This window comes from Grus americana, chromosome 5 (genome assembly GCF_028858705.1).
Source record: "Grus americana isolate bGruAme1 chromosome 5, bGruAme1.mat, whole genome shotgun sequence".
In the NCBI taxonomy this organism is placed as follows: Eukaryota; Metazoa; Chordata; class Aves; order Gruiformes; family Gruidae; genus Grus; species Grus americana.
Window position 1 is genome coordinate 9,234,897 of NC_072856.1, and position 18,995 is coordinate 9,253,891.

General features: G+C 41.4%; 2 protein-coding genes across 7 annotated transcripts in view; one reads left to right on the top strand and one right to left on the bottom strand.

The window, feature by feature from the left end:
- The first annotated feature begins 311 nt into the window (after positions 1-311).
- On the top strand, positions 312-18,013 carry TCP11L1 (t-complex 11 like 1). 4 transcript variants are annotated; one of them, XM_054828752.1, is made up of 11 exons: positions 312-449; positions 2,435-2,609; positions 4,295-4,460; positions 7,220-7,352; positions 10,370-10,490; positions 11,045-11,265; positions 12,323-12,459; positions 12,879-13,072; positions 13,456-13,637; positions 14,290-14,462; positions 14,675-18,013. In XM_054828752.1, the coding sequence occupies exons 3-11, from the start codon at positions 4,307-4,309 to the stop codon at positions 14,908-14,910; spliced, it is 1,551 nt and encodes a 516-aa protein (XP_054684727.1). In that variant the 5' UTR covers positions 312-449; positions 2,435-2,609; positions 4,295-4,306; the 3' UTR covers positions 14,911-18,013. The 4 variants fall into 4 exon arrangements, with proteins under 4 accessions (XP_054684727.1, XP_054684726.1, XP_054684728.1 ...); XM_054828753.1 differs by having other exon boundaries at positions 344-449; positions 2,492-2,609; XM_054828751.1 differs by lacking the exon at positions 2,435-2,609 and having other exon boundaries at positions 320-449.
- A 5-nt stretch (positions 18,014-18,018) lies between these two features.
- Positions 18,019-18,995, bottom strand: part of CSTF3 (cleavage stimulation factor subunit 3) — a 51,356-nt gene continuing 50,379 nt past the window's right edge. For all 3 annotated transcript variants that reach the window (XM_054828748.1, XM_054828746.1, XM_054828747.1), the window contains one exon: positions 18,019-18,708. In XM_054828748.1, the coding sequence (XP_054684723.1) occupies positions 18,506-18,708 (203 nt within the window). In that variant the 3' untranslated portion in view covers positions 18,019-18,505. The remainder of the gene's footprint in view (positions 18,709-18,995) is intronic.

An 18,995-nucleotide genomic window follows, 5' to 3' on the forward strand; every position in this document is an offset into this window, starting at 1 on the left:
TTGCCGAGTGTATTTAATCTAAATAAGCATGGTGTGATAGCAGCAGGCATCTCTTCTCTGTGTTGAGGTCCAGGTGGAGGCTACAGGGGTGCAGGTCTTGCTCTGGCTCAGCTGTGAGTGCTGTAGGGAGCTGCTCCTTGCTTAGTTACATAGAGCAAACCCCCGCTGCCCCCAAAAGAGCAGTGGTGAGCCATCCTGTTGAGGATTATTCGTACACCGCTGGTACAGAGGAGAGCGGTGCCCCATCCCCGCCCCTCCAGGCCCACTTTGAGGGGAAAACCGCCAATAAACGCCCAGAGGGGCGGTGCGGCCCGGTGCGGGGCGGGCCGTGGGGAGCCGCTCGGCAGCCGCTGCGGCCCGTCCCTGCGCTGGGGCTGCGCCTCGGGCCCAGCCTCGCACCGCGGCCGGCAGGAGGGAGCCGGGGGCCGCGGCTCCTTCTCCGAGCGGCGGTAAGGTGGTAGGCGGCGCGGCCCCTGTTCGCAGCGCAGCCCCGAGGCGGAAGGGCGAGGCGGCTGGCGGCGGCGGGGAGGTGCGGGGCTGGGAGGCCGCTGGGCCTCCGCGGGCCTGGGGCGGCGGGGAAGGGCCCCGGGCCCGGCAAGGCTGGCAGCGGGCGGCGGCGCGGCTCCGAGTGGGGGGCTCTCGGGCCGGTGGGGCTGCCTGTGGGACTGGGCCCGGGCAGCCCCGCCTCCGGGACCTGTTTGCCGGGGAAGGTGGCTGGGAGTCAGTGCTGGCCGAAGGAGGCTGTTACATCCGCTTTTCTCTCCGTGCTTTGCCCGTTTGGTGTCTGGAAAAAAACCCACAGACTGGCAGCGCTGCAGGATCTCGTTTTCCGTGCGGCCCGTTTCTGAGCCTCTGTGGCATCTGTGCCCGGGGCTGCTGCCACCACCTCGGCTGGGCAGCGCAGGGAAAGCGGCGTGAAACTTCTGAACCCGTGTGAAAGTATTGCAGGAAAACTGGTGCCCAGTACTGGGGAGGGTAAGGGGAGTATAGTAACGCTGCTGTGTGGTGTGGCGTTTTTGTTACGGTACCTTGTACACGCTCTTTTGGTAGACCCTCCTGATGGACCGGGGCTTTGAGGGCCTTACGCAGAACAGGCTGCAGGCAGGGAAAACGGTAGGAGTTCACAAGCACTCCTTTTAGTTTGGAAGAGGGAGGGAGGACAGGCTGTAGCTTCACCACGCAGAGCTGAGGCGTAGCTTGCCTTTTAGTGGATTACGAGGGAAAGTAGGTTGTGATGTGGCAGGTCAACAGAGGGAAGAGGAGAGAGTTCAGCGTGGAAACAACGCTTGAAGAAAGGCGGCCTTCAGGGCTTGCGTGTTTGGCCTGCAGGTAGGGGGAATCGTCGAGTCTTACGTGGGGCCACGCTCGAAGTTAGGAGGAACTGCTTCAACCTTGCGTGTACTCTGTAGTGAACAGTGACGTTTATTTAATGCTGGTGTGCATCAGATGATTTGAGGACCTTTGATGAACAGAACCTATGGAAAATATTTTGTTAAGTTTTAAGTTGTTGGGTTTTCTCTTGCACTTCTATTTTTATTAAAAATAAATTGGAGGAAAGTGCCAAGAAGTAGGCTTTGTTCTATTAAGTCAGAATTGTTTCTGTGAGGACAGCTGATGATCACGCTTTTGGAAGAGGTGTTGTCAAGCTTATTTACCGACTGGAAAGAGGATTTGTTCTAGATGTATTCTGGCAAATAATAGCAGTAATCCAGCAGAAAAGAGTAGACTATTGCAAACTAAACAAACCAACAAGCGTGTCTGTTTACCTCATCTGCTGAGCAGTCATTTGGTAGAATGGCCCAGGAGCTCTTGTACCCGCTTTCCACAGCTGAAACAGGACTTTTTTTTCCTTTTTTTTTAGCAAATGGTATTTAAATGAAATTGTTGATCTTGAGACTGTAGCTCTTCATCTGCTACTTTATGGAAAGCGATATTTTAGGATGTAGTCTGTGTGGTAGGAATGGTGGCCTGGTTGGCAAAGCTGGGGGTAGTAATTGTGAGACTGATTGTCACCTTGGCCCTGTCATTTATCCGCCTTGAGTCCTCAAGCAACTTAGCTCACACCTCAGTTTCCTCTCTGTAAGCAAGCTATATTGTAATATTTCTCTACTTTTTTAAGGGTAGTGAGGATAAAGTGCAGTGAGAGATTGCAGGCACTATGAAGTGTCACGTGCATTAAAGATCTAAGTGGGTCTTGTTTGAGCCATCTGAGTGCTTCACATTTTGACTTCAGGAGGATGCCTTGTGGAAGAGAATGGATAGGAAGAACAACCATCTAGTCTGGTTGAATGAATGTCGAAGCCTTTATGATCATGCTTTCATTCTAGCCAAATTCAACAACGCGTTTCCCTCCTCTGTTTAACCAGTCATATCTTATATTTTCTATTGCAACTGTTGCTATGATCTTCTCTGTTACCTGCTTCTTTACTAACAGAGCTACTCATCCTCTGGCTGCTAGAGAGTTTGCAGTAACAGACCTTTTCTCTGCTAGACTGGAGATCTGCTTCTGGAGCACATCACTGGTTTCCCACCAGTGGTTTCCCACTGGTCTCCCGCTTGCGTGCTGGTTTGGATGCGTTACTCCTAGCTGGAGGCTCTCTCTGCCTTAGGTGAGAGGGTGGCAATATGACTGCAGCTCTGCACAGACTACCGCTTGCTTGTCCCAGCTGGGATTGTCTGTGTGTGTGAAGAGTTTGGAGCAGGGACATAAGTGACTCTGTTCCAGCAGAGGTGGGGGCTAATACACAGGTCTAACAATACCTGTACTGATGTCTTAGCTTTCCTGTGTAATTTATCCCATGCTTTTTATGCTTTGTTTTCTTTTCTAAAATAGAAATCACACAGTGTTGTGGACAAGTGTTGCATGTTGTTGTGTATTTCATGCATTTAGGAAGATGATGATCCTGAGTCATTGCTGTTAAACAAAACCATTTCTTACACGCACTGAGTCTTCCAGCTGTCTTGTAGAATCACGTTGGTGCAATCAATTTAAGCACTGATGGAGTAGGGTTAGTTATTACGGCTGTTGTATGAAAATAAAAAAAAAATCTCTGTGCTGTGTTTTATGTTTCTACACTGTTGCTTGCTTATGCTGCATCCTCTTCAGTGTAGTCTTGGGACACTGCGAGTAGTACTTTTTCCTAGTAGCTGTGAGGTGTCCCTGGAGGCTGTATCTCTTGCTGAGAGCTTGTTTCTTTCTAATTTTGAGTGAGGATGGTGGGATACTACATGGAAGAGGAAGTTGTTTTTCCAGGAGTGTTTTTCTTTTTTTTTTTTTTTCTTCTTTTGAAAGGCAGACTCTTCCTGACTGCCCATTTCACAGAACGTCCAGGTTATTTAATTGGGTTAGAGAGATCATGTGCTCTCTAATAGATTTTTTGTAAAATTGAAGTCTGAACAGTAGCTTCCTGTATGATAGAGAGTTTTCAGTGGTAAGATGTGCAAATTATGTTCTTCAGAGGGAAATGTGAATATGAAACAAGTGAAGATAATGAATGGTGAGACATGCTCTTCTAATGGTCATTTTTTCAGTGTAACTTTGAGTACAGTGCAGGTATCTGTAATGTAATATTTATATTATTTAATATCTAATGTTTAATAAACTAATATTTTAAATACTATAACTATGGTCTTTACTGTCTTAATGTTGGTTTTTTTTTTAAATAATCCTGATGTATTATGCCTAAATCATGATTCTTGCATGGAATGAAAATATGGGAGTAGAATTTTAAATTAATTTCTCTCCAGTCCTTCATTTTTCTGCTTCTTAATGTATGTGGATGGCTCAGAGTGAAAACTTTTAGGTTCTGAGCAGTTGGGGCAGATCATAGTTCAGGAGTACGTTATGTTCAGAAAGCTTTATCATTATGTAGGGAGAAATGTCTCATTTGGCATAGTCTTTTTGTAAAACATGTTTGTAATACTATTTTGAAGGTGTTTTTCACTGCTCTCTCATAAGCAATGCTAAGAAAGAAAATTTAATATATTTTTCTTTCTCGTTGGTATGCATTATGGCAAGGGAACAGTTTCAGATTTTTGAGAACTTACTATGAGTGCAGATTAAATAAATGGTAGCTGTGTTGAAAGCATCCTGTGTTTTGTAAGATGGGAAGTGAGTCACTGAGTCCAGGTCCCCTACCATTATGTGAATGACATCATATAATTCCTCATAAGATTTCTTTTATTATTAATTTTTTCTTAATCAGGAGAACTCCTGGTGATGTTTACTCACTCAGACATACCAGAAAATGCTTATTCATTCCCTTTTTTAATCTTTTTTTCTTCTTCTGAAAAGAACCAACTGAAAATGTCTCAGAATCCTGACAAGCCACATTCAAGTGAAGAAAAATTGAGTGGTTTGGAGGATGATCAAGAGGAGAGCTTGGACAACCCGGATCAGTCTATCAGAAAAAGAATACGACAGAGTGCTCCAGGGTCACACAGAGATGACACACCGAAGTGTAAGCAAAACTGCTTTATTAAAAAAAAAAATTAAAAAAAAAAGTAAATTCTCTATTTTTTTGGTGGAGACAATCATGGTGTTTTATAGCATTCTATGCAAGTTTGACTGTTTTGCAATTAAATATTGTGTGACTCCTGATCATTTGCTTTGAAACTGTTTGTAACACCTTTCTCCCCATTTTGTTTTAGTACTTAATTGTACACAATAACCATGTTGCTCTGAGCCACATATATCTTAGATACCTTTGCGTGTCTGCACTCACGGAAAGGATGAGCACTGCTCCAGTATATTCTAGCTAAACTATTGCTGCTGTTTGCGTTACCAGCTGAACCTTCTGGATTGTTGCAGCCTCTGTTTCTACCGCAGGGTAAGGAAGGCTGTTATCAACAAAGTAATGTCCTGTCATTCCCCTCACAATACAGGTGGAAAGTTGTATAATTAATCCTAATAATACTTCTAATGCCAAGCAGGACAGTGTATTTTAAGTTTATTCCTAGGGCATATTTTTCTTTGCCATTCTGCTTTTAACATGAGGAGCTGAGTGCAATATGGCTACCAATTATTTCTGGCAAATCTGTAGATAAAACCAAGGGGAAATTTTCTGGTCCCAGGGATTCAATTCAAAGAGGCAGAATTGCTCAGAGAACTTGTTCCAAATTTCTGTAGAGAGTGTCTCAGCATGTAATGTTTTATTTGCTGCATTCGTTTTATTTTTTAATAGTGTTCATTATTACTGGAGGTTTAGTGTCACGTTACACAGAGGAGATGTTCTGAGGGAGTTTATGTTCTTACGTCTCACTGGTTGCCTGATAGGAAACGCGGTGTATGTATAGAGAGAGGCTGTGAATACGTCAAAGTAAAATGCATAGCACAGTCTTGCAACTGCATTGTACCACAAAGAAGTCATTGGTCTCAAGCCCTCCCCTCTTGTCAGGGAGCAGATATAATATGAGAAGGAAGTAGATGGTTTAAGAGCATTCTTTGGTAAATGAAAGAGTCGTAGCTTTTAGTGCATCCACTGTTAGAGTGAAGTCATTTGGCAGTCGGACAAGAGCACTCTCGTTCAGCTGTGAACTTTGTTGTCCTGCTAGTTCTTCTCAGAATATCAGTCCTTGCTGTGTTCCCAGAGCCACTGTACAAGATTGAGCTCCAAGCAGAAGGAAATAAGCGTTTAAGAGCACAGCCTAAAAAGAGCAAGATATTAATGAAAAATTAGCACATTGGAACCATGCTGTATATGCGTGGAACAGCTTTGAATGGCAGACAAGTGAGGGACGGTTACTTTTAAAGGACCTTTTTTGTGTTACTAGCTTAAGTCCAATGAAACTGGATTATCAAATGAGGCGGACGTGATAGTTTGCCTAAAACATATCTCAGTGAACCCAGCCTGTGAAGGTCCCGGGTTGGTTTCTTTCATTTTGAGAATTAGTATATCGCTCCTATGCCCGGATTGCAGTTGAAGTGAATGGCCTACAGAGAGGCATCAATCAACAGTTCTGTTGTGGCTCTTTTCCCCCTTTCTGCTCCACTAGATGTTTTCTGGAGGAGCCAAGATGAAACTTGCCATTCTTGTCTGCCTCACCTGAGGACACTAATAATCTAGTCTTCTCCTTTTTCTCAAATACCTGGACCAAGGAGGAGCTGTGGTGCCTCTCCTAGCTTTTGGGAAGGCATTGCAGGGCACCCACACACACTGCTTGCACTGATGTTAGCACAGCTAGGAGGAAACAACACAAAGAATCAGTTGGCTTCAGTGGGGATGGGATTACTCCCCTAACCAGCATGGCATACACTCTTGGCATCTTCTCTGCCTTTACGTTGACTTTTTTTTTAGGGCTGTGACACTTCCTGCACTACAGCAATGCCAGTAGTGTCCCAGGAGGATGTTATGTAATCCAGAACAATTAGGAGCTGTAATTCCCAGTCCATCCAGGAAGCAAATTAAGTTTTCTGAAACTGTCCCTGTCCCTCTTCTACCTTCTAGGTTTCTACAGTCAGTCACTATCTTTGTCTCCTGCCTCGTGAAAACTGGTCTGTGTTTTCAGGTTTGGTGCTTCCTCCTACTTGCTTGTGTGCCCCAGGGCCCAATTTGAACCTGCTTCTTCATCCTCGTCAGTCCCAAATGCCTGCCAGAGGAAGAAGTCTTAGGCATTGGTGCTGGGACTAGGTCTTGATGTCCTTTGTCACTTGGAAGATGGCCTTTGGGGAAAAAGAGTTTGGAGAAGTGCCAGTTGCACTGGAAGTAGTGAGAATAATTAGCTACTAGTACGTTATTGCTTAATGTTAATGGTGGTTTGTTTGCCAGCTGCTTTAGAGATGAAGTCACTTCCTTGAAAAATATAAAATTGAAATGGCAACATCTGCACAATAATTGGGGAAATAGTGCAGTGAAAATACTTATATTTTGAATGATTTCTTCCTACAGCATGGAGAAAGATTATATTAAGCAATCCTAAAGAAATGGGGTTTTGGGTGTGAGGTTTGTTTTTCTTTTTTAAAAGACCTTGATGAAACTTCAAAGCAATTGACGTACTGAGCCCAGAATATCAATTTGGGTTCACTCCTTTGTTTCCTGTAATACTCCAAACCTGTGTCATCTGCCAGCTGGGAAGAGGAAGGGAAGGAAAGGAGAAGAATCTTCAGATGATACTGTCTTTTGGCCCTTCGTACTGTCAAGAAGATGGAAAGGGTCCAAAAGCAGACTTTTTCCCACAGATTTTTATAGATAACTGTCTGAGAGTTTAATTTATGTTGCAGCCAGTCCTCCTCGGCCTGTGTCAATAGAAGAGCTCATGGAAACAGCTAAGGGTGTAACCAACATGGCATTAGCACACGAAATTGTTGTTAACGGAGACTTCCAGATAAAACCAGCTGAATTACCAGAACACAGGTAAGATTGTTACCGAACAGATACATAAATTAAATTTGCATTTGTAGAACTGCAGAACAGCTCAGTAGATCAGGTAAAGGCTCTGGCTAGTATTTTGTCTGGCAGTGCCAGACACGAGATAGGAAAGAGCATAAGAAGAAGAACGTAAGCATGCAGTTCTGCTTCCCCAGAAACGTGTGTGTGTGAAAGTTGAACCTCTTGGGAGTAATTGTTTGGGCACGTGTGGTGCGAATCCCAGCGTAGTGTGGTTTCTGTTGGTGTCCCCTCGTGGTCTTCTGAATACCCAAGTCTAGCTGCAGGTGCAGCTTTAGCATCTTTTAAGATTTCACTGCCCGTGGGAGTAAGATGAAACTGATCATTTTAGCTTTTTCTGAGCCTAATGTCTGTTTCTCCAGGGATTTTTTTTGGGGGGAAGAGATTTCTGTGTTTTATTTTATTTTATTTTTATTTATTTTAGTCCTTTCTCCTTTTAAGTTTGAAGTCTTTCCTTCTCTTTCTGACCTACTGTAATTCTATTTCCTGCTGTGAGGGGAGAGGGAGAACAGAAGAGGCCTTGATGTCTGCTCGCATATTGGCAGCGTAGCTGACCCAGTCCTATCGACAGATGCTTTGTCTGCTCTTCCTTTTTCTTTCACTCACAGAGATGTGGCAGACAGTGTGCTTCCTGGGTTAATTTGTGAAAGTTGAGTGCATATTTCATGGAAGAAGATTGGTCCACATTGGAACCAGTGCTGTCTGTAGGTGTCTATGTTTGAGAGACCCCAGAGTGCAGGAGAATATGCTACTGATGGCTTTTAGAAGACTGGCATTGGTTGTCCTCTATAGAAAGTGGTCGTACTGAGACAAGAGGTCTGGTGCACATCTCCACCAAAACAAGGTGACAGTGATTCCTATTAGCATTAGTGATGAGAAGATGTTGCTTGGAACCAGAATTGTTCCTGACTGAAAAGGCAGTATTGGGAGCAGTCTCATCTTCCCTTCTCACCTGGACTATTCCTGTCTTTCCAGCTTTGACACCAGCGTATTATACTAGTGGTGTTTTATTAATGGCTGTGGACTGCTAAACAATAGTAACCAAAGAAAACGTGCTTGTGCTATTAAACTGTGCTGAGCCTCATGGTCCCAGCAGGAATTGCCTTTGAGTTAAGGGTTGAACGGAGCGGATGAGGGTCTCTGCTATACTCTCTTCACTTGTCTCGGCCTCTGAGTTGGTAGGAAATAGAATGGTGGCCCCCTTAAATGCTGAGGACAAACAACATTTAACTGAGCTAGCACATGACAGTAGATATCTCTTGTCCATCACGCTTCTCATATTTTAGAGCTTTGATCTGTCTTCTCAGCACCATTTTTCAGTGTCTGCCTTGTCTGTCAGACCCAGGCAGTGTGGTCCAGTCCTTTTGTTGCCTTACTTGCAACAGGTCCTGTGCAATTCACGTGCAGCCCCATGAATTGGGACTGGTCTCTGACCTGCACAAATACTGCCTCTGAAGCAAGCATTTGGAAAGTACGCCTGGGACATGCAAAGCTCCTTCTCCCCAATCTACATTACCTTCTCTGTCCCAGCATCTTTCAGGGGAACTTCCATCGGGGTTTTCTGCTTGGCAGTCGATGGCTGAGAATAAATGCTTCATCTGAAGTCCCACGGTTAAGACAGTGCTGTTCCAGTCAATGTGCGCTTCTGCTCTGTGTTCCTCCACATGGATTTCTCATGTGAAAATGGGCTGTGACAGTGGATAACTTTTCTGGTATGCCTCAGTGCCATAAAATTGATCTCAGCATTTTTCAGGGAAGAAGAATTTTAGCATGTTTTCTTTTTTTCCATCCTTTCCCCTGCCCCCCTTAAAAAAAAAAAAAAAAAAAGGAAAGAGCTGGAGAGCAACCCTGTAGTTGGAAAGCTAGATGCTTTTGCATACTGGTTCTGAGCAGTGGCTGTAGTTGTTCACCAGAGCGGCTGATTTGCATCTCTTCACCTGATCACAGAGGTAGATGTATTGCAGAGGTCACCTTGCTCAGGAGTGCCTGGGCTTTGTGATGCTTTGGTACAAGATCCCTGTATTTGGCTTTTGTGAGGGTTTTGTGTACAGCTATTTACCACCTAGAAAAGAAAGAGCAGTCCTTCAGATTTTCCTTGAAGAAAGACTCTGGAATCTTCCTTGGATTAAATGTTTTGTGTGTGTGTATAGCTTAGAGTCCCCCGCAGCTTGAATGTACGTGAAGAGAAGTGGTTGGAGGAGGAAGCCGTTGTGACTGTATTTGCAGCTGTATATGCTGTTGGCAGAACAGGTTTGAGCCTCAGCTGGAGTCAGAGCCTTGGGAGCCTGGTTCTTGTTGTGGGCATTCCTTGTGTGTGGTACCTGTGAGCAGTTTACTACTTCTGTGGGGAAGTTAAACCTGCTGCGAACAGGAGCCTGCCTGCTGAAGAGGAGTAACTTAAAAATATTTTGAATTAGTATTAGTATTTTGAATTAGGAATTGGTACCGAAGCAGTGGAATTCATTTATTTTTCACAGGAACTGAACTGGGCCTTTATCTCAGAGTAGTTGTGGTATTTATGCATTGAAATGCAGACGCTTTTGTGTCAGGGAAGTCACTTCATTTCTGTTAGGTTTACTTAATGAATTTTACAGAGTAGAATTGCATTTACTTAGTGAGGCTTTTGAAAGGAACATGAATACTGGTCTTTTGAAGACAAGCTGTAATTTTTGTGATTTTTTTTTTTTTTTCCAGTTGTTTACTTTGGAGGTAGCATATGACAGATATTTTCAAGGATTTTAATTTGTAGCTGCCTTTGCTTGTGTGTAACCCTTTATTAGGATATAAGCCATTCCAAATCCTGTGTCCAGTTTTTCTTGCTTTTCTGAATAACTTAAAATGACAGATCTCTGTTAATCATCATATATTCATTATTACATTATAGTCATATTATTACATGCTGTTCTTCAGGAGCTGCAGGTTATCTTTGTAAAGTGGTGCAGATACAAGTATTGCTCTTTTTAACTGGTCATATTTACCCACAGCTTAGAAAAAAAAGTAAGAGATATTGTGCATAAAGCTTTCTGGGATTGTCTGGAAGCTCAGTTAAAGGAAGATCCACCAACATATGACCATGCAATTAAACTATTGGGAGAAATTAAAGAGGTAAGATGATGTGATATTAAGGTAAATTGTTGAATTTGAGTAGCTGCATTGATATGAATGAGCAGAAGCGGTTGAATTTTGGCTGTTCATAAAGGACTCTCTTGATCTTTTTCATTACTGTATCATTGCCTGTGAACATATATAAGTTGTATAACCCCAGAGGAGAAGTATGAATGTAAAAACAAATGCAAACCCATGTAAGATGAATAAAAGGTAAGTAATACTGGTTTCATCATTCCAAGCTTCCTTCATGTTATGACGGTGGTGTTAGTTATGGAATCAATGAGATGCCCCAAATTAACCTGACAAAGGCAAGCACAGGAGTCTTAAGTATGATCTGTACTACAGGCTGTTTACCACTTAGTAACTTCAGTATCATATAGAACGAGGTGAAACGTGGAGTTGGTGAATGGCTGGTTGGTTAAAAAGAAAAAAAAGAAGATTCCACTTCTAAATGGCAATTAGTTGAAATAAGAAGTGGTTCAATAACTGTTTTGATCCTTGTAGACTTTGGTATGTAGAACTAATGCATTGTTAAAAACTTTCCATTTCAGAATCTCCTGTCTTTCTTGTTGCCTGGTCATACTAGACTGAGAAGCCAAATTACAGAAGTTCTTGATCTGGATTTGATAAAACAGGAGGCAGAGAATGGGGCCCTTGACATTTCTAAGTTGGTCGAATTTGTTATTGGGATGATGGGGACTCTCTGTGCTCCAGCTCGAGATGAAGAAATTAAGAAACTGAAAGATATTCATGAAATAGTTCCTCTGTTCAGGTACTGGAATGGTATTTGTTAGTTGTGTTGAGAGTCCCTTAAATAATTTGAGATGTGACAGGGATTTGCAGCAGAGCAACCTGCAGATCTTTGTAGGAAAAAAAAAAAAGTGATAGGGAAAGTGATATAGTTGTGGGCATGAAGGGGAGAGATGCTCCAGAAGTCTTTAACAAGGACTCTCTTTGTTCTGGTGGAGTATTTTTCTGGCTCCTGCATGTCACTGAAGGACACTTTCTTAAATGCCAAACACATATAAGCCTGAAGATAGCGGGTGAATGGTCAGTTTGTATCAGAATTTAATACAAACAGAAGAAGGGGGGGAAAAGGCAAGCAGGAGCACAGGAAAAAGGTATTATTGTTCTCCAGCCAGTTCTTCCTTTCCCCTCAGTTTGAGCTCTCTTTCCCCCCCACCCTGCTCCCTGTATTAACATCCTTTCAGTCCTAAAGGGAGCATACATACCACATCTGGGAGCATGGGGTGCTTCTGCTTTGTCATCATGTTCTCAGCTGAACAGCTCAAGGTCTCAATGGTTAGAGGAAATTTTATTAACCTTGTTGTTTTCTAATTTGATAAGCTTCCAAGAGTTCAGGATTGACTTGGCAGAAATATTGCCAGCAGGAATTAGGTTGCTTTGAAATTAGGGTGTTATTTCTTTTTTTCCCTTGGGTCTGATCGTTCATTTCCCACCAAGGTTGGCTTTATACACTGCCAACAGAGATAGTATGCAACCTTGGAAACCCAGGTATCTTTTTATGTATTCAACATATACTATTGCACATCCTGGGAAATATAATCTATGGAGCTAGTAAAGTTAGTTCCATGGAGGCTTTTTTACAGGAGAGCAAGTTTTATTTCCTACTTGAAAGAGGCTCATGCATGCATGTACGTGCTTGCTCAAGCTTTCTCTCTGTCTCATACTCTTAAATTGTTAAGCACCCTGTTAATGTTTCCCATGCATGTTTTTGCTCTTTCCTTAGACAATCTGTAATAAATCTTGTAAATAGTACCTCTTAAACATCTGCAGCCTTGAATAACTTTTTCTGTTTGTTTGTTTAGAGCAATTTTCTCTGTATTAGACCTAATGAAAATGGATATGGCAAACTTCGCTGTCAGTAGTATTAGGCCAAAATTAATGCAGCAGTCTGCTGAATATGAAAGAAAGAAGTTTCAGGAGTTTCTTGAGAAACAGCCAAGTATGACTTTGTTCCTTTCTTTCTTCCCCTCTGACCTCCCAGTAAACTGTGTGTCTTTGCTTGTAGATCATGAAAAGAGATCAGATTGTTTTTTATAATTTCTAGAATTCATATGCTGAATGCCAGCTTGTTTGAAAAACAACAGTTCTGCACTTAGTACATTGGAGTTTAGTTTCATTTCAATGCAGTGTAGGGCATAAATAGCTGCCGTTATCTCACCTCTGATTCCTGTAGCTGTGTGGTTTTAATTCTGGTTCTGTTCTGCTTGATGCAATAAATGAAATGCATGTCACTAACTGATATCATGGGTATAAGGAATAGTAACTAATGGGAGCATTTGGAAATCAGTGGTGAAAAAACCCCTAACTTTGAAAAGGAATTTTCTTAACATGATTTTTTTTTTCTCCCTGCTCTTCCAGATTCTTTAGACCTTGTCACAAGGTGGTTGCAAGAAGCAGCAGATGATCTTGCAAAGCTGAGATGTAAAATGCTGCCTCCCCACTGTAGCGATGGTGCCACTGGTGGAGCTTTCACCTTGTGCTCCACTGCTGTACAAAATCAGGCCTATCTGAAGCTCCTAAAATGGGATCATGTAAACAGGCCTTTTCCAGAAGTAGGTATTTAACAGAAAAATTTATTTCCATGCTTGTCTATTTCTGGGATATAACAGAAGCTGTTTGGATTTGTAGCTAAAATTCTAGATAAGAAAAACTTTAACAGGCAAAACCAAGTACAATACTAAAACATTTCTCTCTTGATTGAGAGCTCTTGTAGCTCTTCTAATAGATATTTATTTTTCAGTATTGAAACTTACTTAGTTGGAAAATAAGAATGAATTCTTTTCATTTTGTTCCTGATACTTGCCTGCTGAGCGCGTGTTGCTCTTTTCTGTGTCTTTGTCTTACCTTCACTGATGTGAGTAGGTAGGCATCACAATGTTACTTCACAGCCCAGCATTCTGACTTTATTCTGTGTTGCCTTCCTCATTCTTTGCAGACAGTGCTCATGGACCAGACCCGCTTTCAGGAAATACAGCTGGAGTTGGAGCAACTTCTCTTGACTGGGACAGTCCTTCTGGTGACGTTCAGTGCAGCAGGCTCGGCACTCGTTGATATGCCTGGATTTGCTGAGAAAATCAAAACCATTGTCAAGGTGCTGCTGACAGGAACGCATCTTCCGTGAGTATTGAATAATCCTAGTCACACACCTAGAGGCAGGTGTAGTTCTGTTTTCACCCTAGTAAATAATCAATTTAAGCCTCTCTGGCTGGGCACTGCAGAATATGTAGAGGAAGTGAGGAGGACTATTTGTGAGCCCAGGCTGGCAATTTTTATTCGGCTTACTCAGAACTGTCTTTTCTTGCTCAAAGGTACAACATGCACCTTTTCTCAGCATATGTTTTTCATGATGCTTGGTTGCCACATGAGATTGCTAGCAGGTAACCATGCTCACAGTTTGGGCCTGACTCCCTCAAGAATTTGAGTGTGATATAGTAAGCTGCATGCATATTTAGAATGATTGCTGTGCTCATTCTGGGTTGATAACTGGTTTTCTTTTTGCATTAGTCAGAGCTGTCTGTGCAGCAGGAAAGGCAGCTCTTACTTGCATGGATTGTTCAGGTTGGAAATCTTTAACGCTATCTCACCTCCTTGTTTTATATCTCAACTTTATTTTTTATGTACATAAAATGTATTATTCTCGATGGTTCTGGATTGTGCATCTTCCATTACATTTGATAAATAAGGCAACTGTAATTGGATAGCTTATTTTTATGAGGTAGGAAAAAAGTGAATAGCATAGCTAAGTAACGCTCTACTCCGTGTTCTCCAGCTCCTTTAACCTGAAGGAAGCTCTGGCTACTGTCAGTGAAAAGGTGTGCGCTGAAGTTAACAGCTGCCTCTCCCAGCACGGGTTTACACCCTTCTCAGCTGAGAGAGAGACTGTACTTAAAGGACAAATCCAAGCAGTGGCCAATCCGGATAACACCATATGCAAGCTAATAGGTATGCTTTGACAAAAAAGCTTTGTTCTCAAGTGACTGCTTGTCTGTCTTCCTAACACTGTTGGTGGCATGTCATGCATGGTTTCTCATTGAATCTGTTTCAGGTTCTTGTTTGCTATGTTCAGGCTTTCTGTGTTTTACATGAGATTACGCTATTTCTAATTGACTGTCTCTCTTGAAAACAAACCAAAACCCTTGGTCCAATTTTTCCAGATTCTCGAATTCAAAAGTTTCTGGAGAGTTGTCTTGCGTCTAGTCATCAGAAATCATTCCCTGCTATTCCTGGAGGATTAGGCCCTATTCAAAGAGAGTTGGAAGAGATTGCTGTCAAGTATGTTCGTCTTGTCAACTACAACAAAATGGTCTTCAGCCCTTACTATGATGCAGTTCTTGGCAAAATACTGCTTAAGGAAGAATCCCAACTTGCAGGGAAGTCAGAAGAATTGTAAAACCAGTTTGTATGCTACCGATATGGTATTAACTTTGTCAGCTATTTTTAAAAATTGCACCAATATTTGTCTAGGAAAACAGCTTTCCATGTAAATACTGGTTCCTTTTAATTCACTAGTGATGATTGATGAGGAAAATACATAAGATGCAAAAGGGGTTCTGAAGTAAATGATGAGAGAGAGAGAGATGCATTTTTAATGTAAGTATGCAACCTTGGGGGGGGGATGTCTTGGTAGTTTTCTGGCTGCAATTTTTAGATTTTTGAGCTGATGTTAGGTAGAACAAGTTTAAGAACTAAACTTTGTATTTAAGTGGCTCATTTTAGGGCATTTTACTCTAATTTACCCTGAATTTAGTTTAATTGACCCAGAGCAGACTAGCAATGGTCCTTCCCAGAAGGGTTGATTTGGCTTTAAAACAACTTTAAAGACTGAAGAAGTAAGCTAAAATTCTAGATAAGAGAAACTTTAACAAGCAAAAAACAAAGCCAAACAGCACTTTACTGTAACATTATTGTTAGTATGGTAGGCTACCAGTTTTTTCTGCATTTTACTGCATTTTTAATGGCATTTTTTTGCTGTTTACCTGCAGATGTTACAAAACACATAATATATTTTTGTAGCAAATTTTCTGGTTATTGGGTAACTGTCCTCTGCTATGTACAGTACTTACAAAGGTGGCAATCTTATAGATTGCGGCTGTATTTATCTCTTGTAAAGACTTCAGAAGGGCAGAGCTAAAATGTTTTGATAAAAGTGGCATTTCCTACCTTTTTTTTGCTAGTAGTTTACTCCTTTTTATGTGAAATACTAATTTTAAAGTAAATCTTTGTCATGTTCAGAAGGTGGATTTAAAGTGTGCAAAACTTTAGGCTGAAAATTTTACTTGTTTTTTAAAACTACAACTGGAGATGGTTCGTATTCAATCACGTCTTCAAAAATATCCAGGAAGTGCAGAGCACTATTGGAAGTATAAGTGATTTTAATGTCCTGTGAGAAGTGAATGATTTAATGTTAGTTTGAATATATAGGGAATATTTTCAGTAGAAGACTTTTTTTTTCAGCTTTGTAGAGGTGTTCTTGAAACTTAAAATATTTGTAGGTCTTGAATTTAATGAGCTACATGTCGTATAGATGAGTGTTCACAGAAGAGCTCAATGGTCTTACAGCCTTACTGCAATTTCAGGCTCAGCTAGGAGGTAAGTCCATTGGAAATTTTCCTCTAGTTGAGCACAACGCTGTATTACAGTAATCAAAATTTGATGATTTTTTATGAAAGCAAAGTTCGTAGTTAAAAACAGGAAGTGTCCCAAGTACCAGACTATCCAAAATAGAATGTGTTGTCTTTTAAAAAAAAAAAAGTATGTAAAATAAATAAATAAAAGGCCACTTTTATTGCTAACATCCAAATTCCTTTTATTAATCAGTCAACCAAAATAATAGAACTTCTAGAAGGAAGCACCTGGTTATGAATCAGTGTTGGTGCTTCCCTTTCCAGGTTTCCCCACCACAACCCTGTAAAAGATCACTAGCTCAGACAAGTGCTTTTTTCTCTTGGCTAAATGTACTCGGATAGTAAAATGGATGTCTGTCTTTGAATCTTTTTTTTGATAGCTCAAAAATGAGTAGGTTGGTTAGCCAGAAAAAAGACTTCTGAGTAGGTATTTGGTGTGGTCTGTTTCATTGTTTGAATCCACAAAGGATACTACAATGGTCTTCAAGATTGCTGCAGCTGCTTACTGTGCTTCGTTATTAGTGCAGGGTCCACCTCAAAATACAGCCTATACCTCTGCAGCTCCAGAAAATTAATTCAGTAGTCTGCATAACAGAAGAGCGACCAGAAGCATTATTGCTAGAGAGATTTAAAAAACCAAAATAAATAACCAAGACAAAGCTGTTTTCATTTTTGTTAAATGAGAGTTGCAGAAATTGTAAAGTGCTGCTGTTACTTTTATATTTTCATATTGCCTAGAAGCTGCCTTTAAAGGCCCCTGTGAATTACGCGTACTACAGAACTGTAGATGCTGTAGGGGATAATCTGAAGGACGGGGGGAGGTACAACATCATGGCGAAACAACATACTTAGAAAAGCCTTTGAGAACTATGTGACTGATGCCAGAATGAACAGGACTGCATTATCATCGATAAAACTGTACTTGCTTAATCTAGGAGATGGCTGCTCCCAGTTCTGGAATTCAGGGTCCAGATGTCCATGGCTGCCACCTCCTGCTTACTCTTGACATCGAAGCATGGACTGTACTGCCACTAGTGCATGTGTGTTGCTCGCAGGGTCAATACAGCAAGTCCCATCTCTCCTCGCAGCAGGGTTTTGATCCTAAGGCTTCATGTAGAAAAAAGCGCAGTACCCACATCTGGCTCCAGTCCCACCTTTGGGGGTACACATCCTACATCGTCTTTAAAAGAAACAGGGAGATATGATTAAGTGGCAAAGCAGAAAGGAAATTCTAGGATTGATAAGGCCAGACCCCCACCTCTGTGTGAACGTTTATATGGTTATACATAACGCTGTTTCACCTTTTAGTCTGGTAGAGAGGGAGCACTGACCTACAGTCATCTGTACTGCTGGTGGCGGAATGTCTTGCAACTCGTCCGACTGTCCAACTTTCCTGTAGTCCATGGAGGTTCTTCTGGTCTTACCAGAGTGCAAGTCTGAATAGTCAATTACAAGTTAAAATCTAACATATGCATAGAAATTGCTTTGGAAGTTCATGTAGTGTTTTCGTTAGCTTGTTTAGAAATAACAGGTTAAACTATGTAGCTAATTTATTAACATTTAGCATTGTACATTAGGTGGAAGACCAATGCAGTTATCCAGGAACAGAATGTGTTAGCTAGTACTCCTGGACAATCCACAGTAGAAATACATACCGAGTTTGTCTTATGATGCTGTCTTCTTTAAGCAGTCATGGAATTAAAAGCAAAAGTATACTGTATCCTCTAGAAAAATGGCAAAAAAGCTAATTCTAATATGTATGCTCCAGTCAATTTCCTGTGATGGTCTTATTAACATCGCTTTTGAAGTGGCTGAGTACTATTTAAGAAGTAACTTGTTGTGTTTGAATAAAACCAGAATGAGGCATGATGTTATGGATATCCTTTTATTTTAAAGGAATGTTTTTTTCCCATTTTCAACTACAAAACAGATTCCATACATTCTGCCATAAATAAAAACGAACAATAAGGCAGGACACTACATGAACAAACTGAGAACAATTGTTTTCCAGAAATTGTGAATTAAAAATGCTTCACAAGTATAAGCCATCCAGTTTTTAAAATAAAACTGTTGAAAACCCACAAGATTTCAAGTGGTAGATGTGAACACCCTTGTAGAACAAAACGCAGTTTTGACATTTTGCGCTTTTGGTTTTGAAAACCTAGTTAGTTCAGAGCACATTCTAAGGTTGTTCTGGCTGTTTTCAGATCAAGAACCATATGGGAGAAGAGGCACCACAGTAACAAAACCATTTTCAAGATTTTTTTTGTTTGCAGCTGTCCCTTTTCAATGCTTGACTTTTAAGAGACTGACGGACTCAATGCAAGTCTTTGTCTATCGCAGTAGAACTCCAAAACTGTTTCACCGGATTCTCTTTTGCTGTCGTGCTCTGTAAATGTCGTGTACAGGGGGAACTACAGATCCTTTCTCCTCATCGTCGTCAGAATCTTCATGTGGTCTCTTAACAGCCTTATTGAGCATAGCGTTATTTTCCACAGGTCCATTGCCTTCCACAGCTATTTCAGGTAGGCCTCCAGTAATTATTCGGACAGCTTCATCAACAGCTTTAAGAAAGAGAAAAAAGATTGGTTTAATTTGTGAAATTGAATTGCCTGATTAGAAATAAGCATGCAAACAGGGACATGAAGGTAGATAGTTGTGGAGATTTCTAGAACGAGACATTTTCCTACCCTGTTCTCCTACTTCCTACCCTATTCTCCTACAAATGTTAATTCTCCTAAAAATTAAGTCTCAACTGTCTAAAACTCCGAGCTATGGCAAACGCTAAATATAAAGTAAATGCTGCTGCTTCAGCTTGAGACCTCCCTTTACATGAGTACTGAGGTCATTT

Coding starts and splice junctions, on each gene's coding strand:
- TCP11L1 (XM_054828752.1), top strand. CDS start 4,307: ATGTCTCAGAATCCTGACAAGCCACATTCAAGTGAAGAAAAATTGAGT. Junction 13,073..13,455: donor TAAACAGGCCTTTTCCAGAA/GTAGGTATTTAA, acceptor CATTCTTTGCAG/ACAGTGCTCATGGACCAGAC. Junction 13,638..14,289: donor CTGACAGGAACGCATCTTCC/GTGAGTATTGAA, acceptor CGTGTTCTCCAG/CTCCTTTAACCTGAAGGAAG.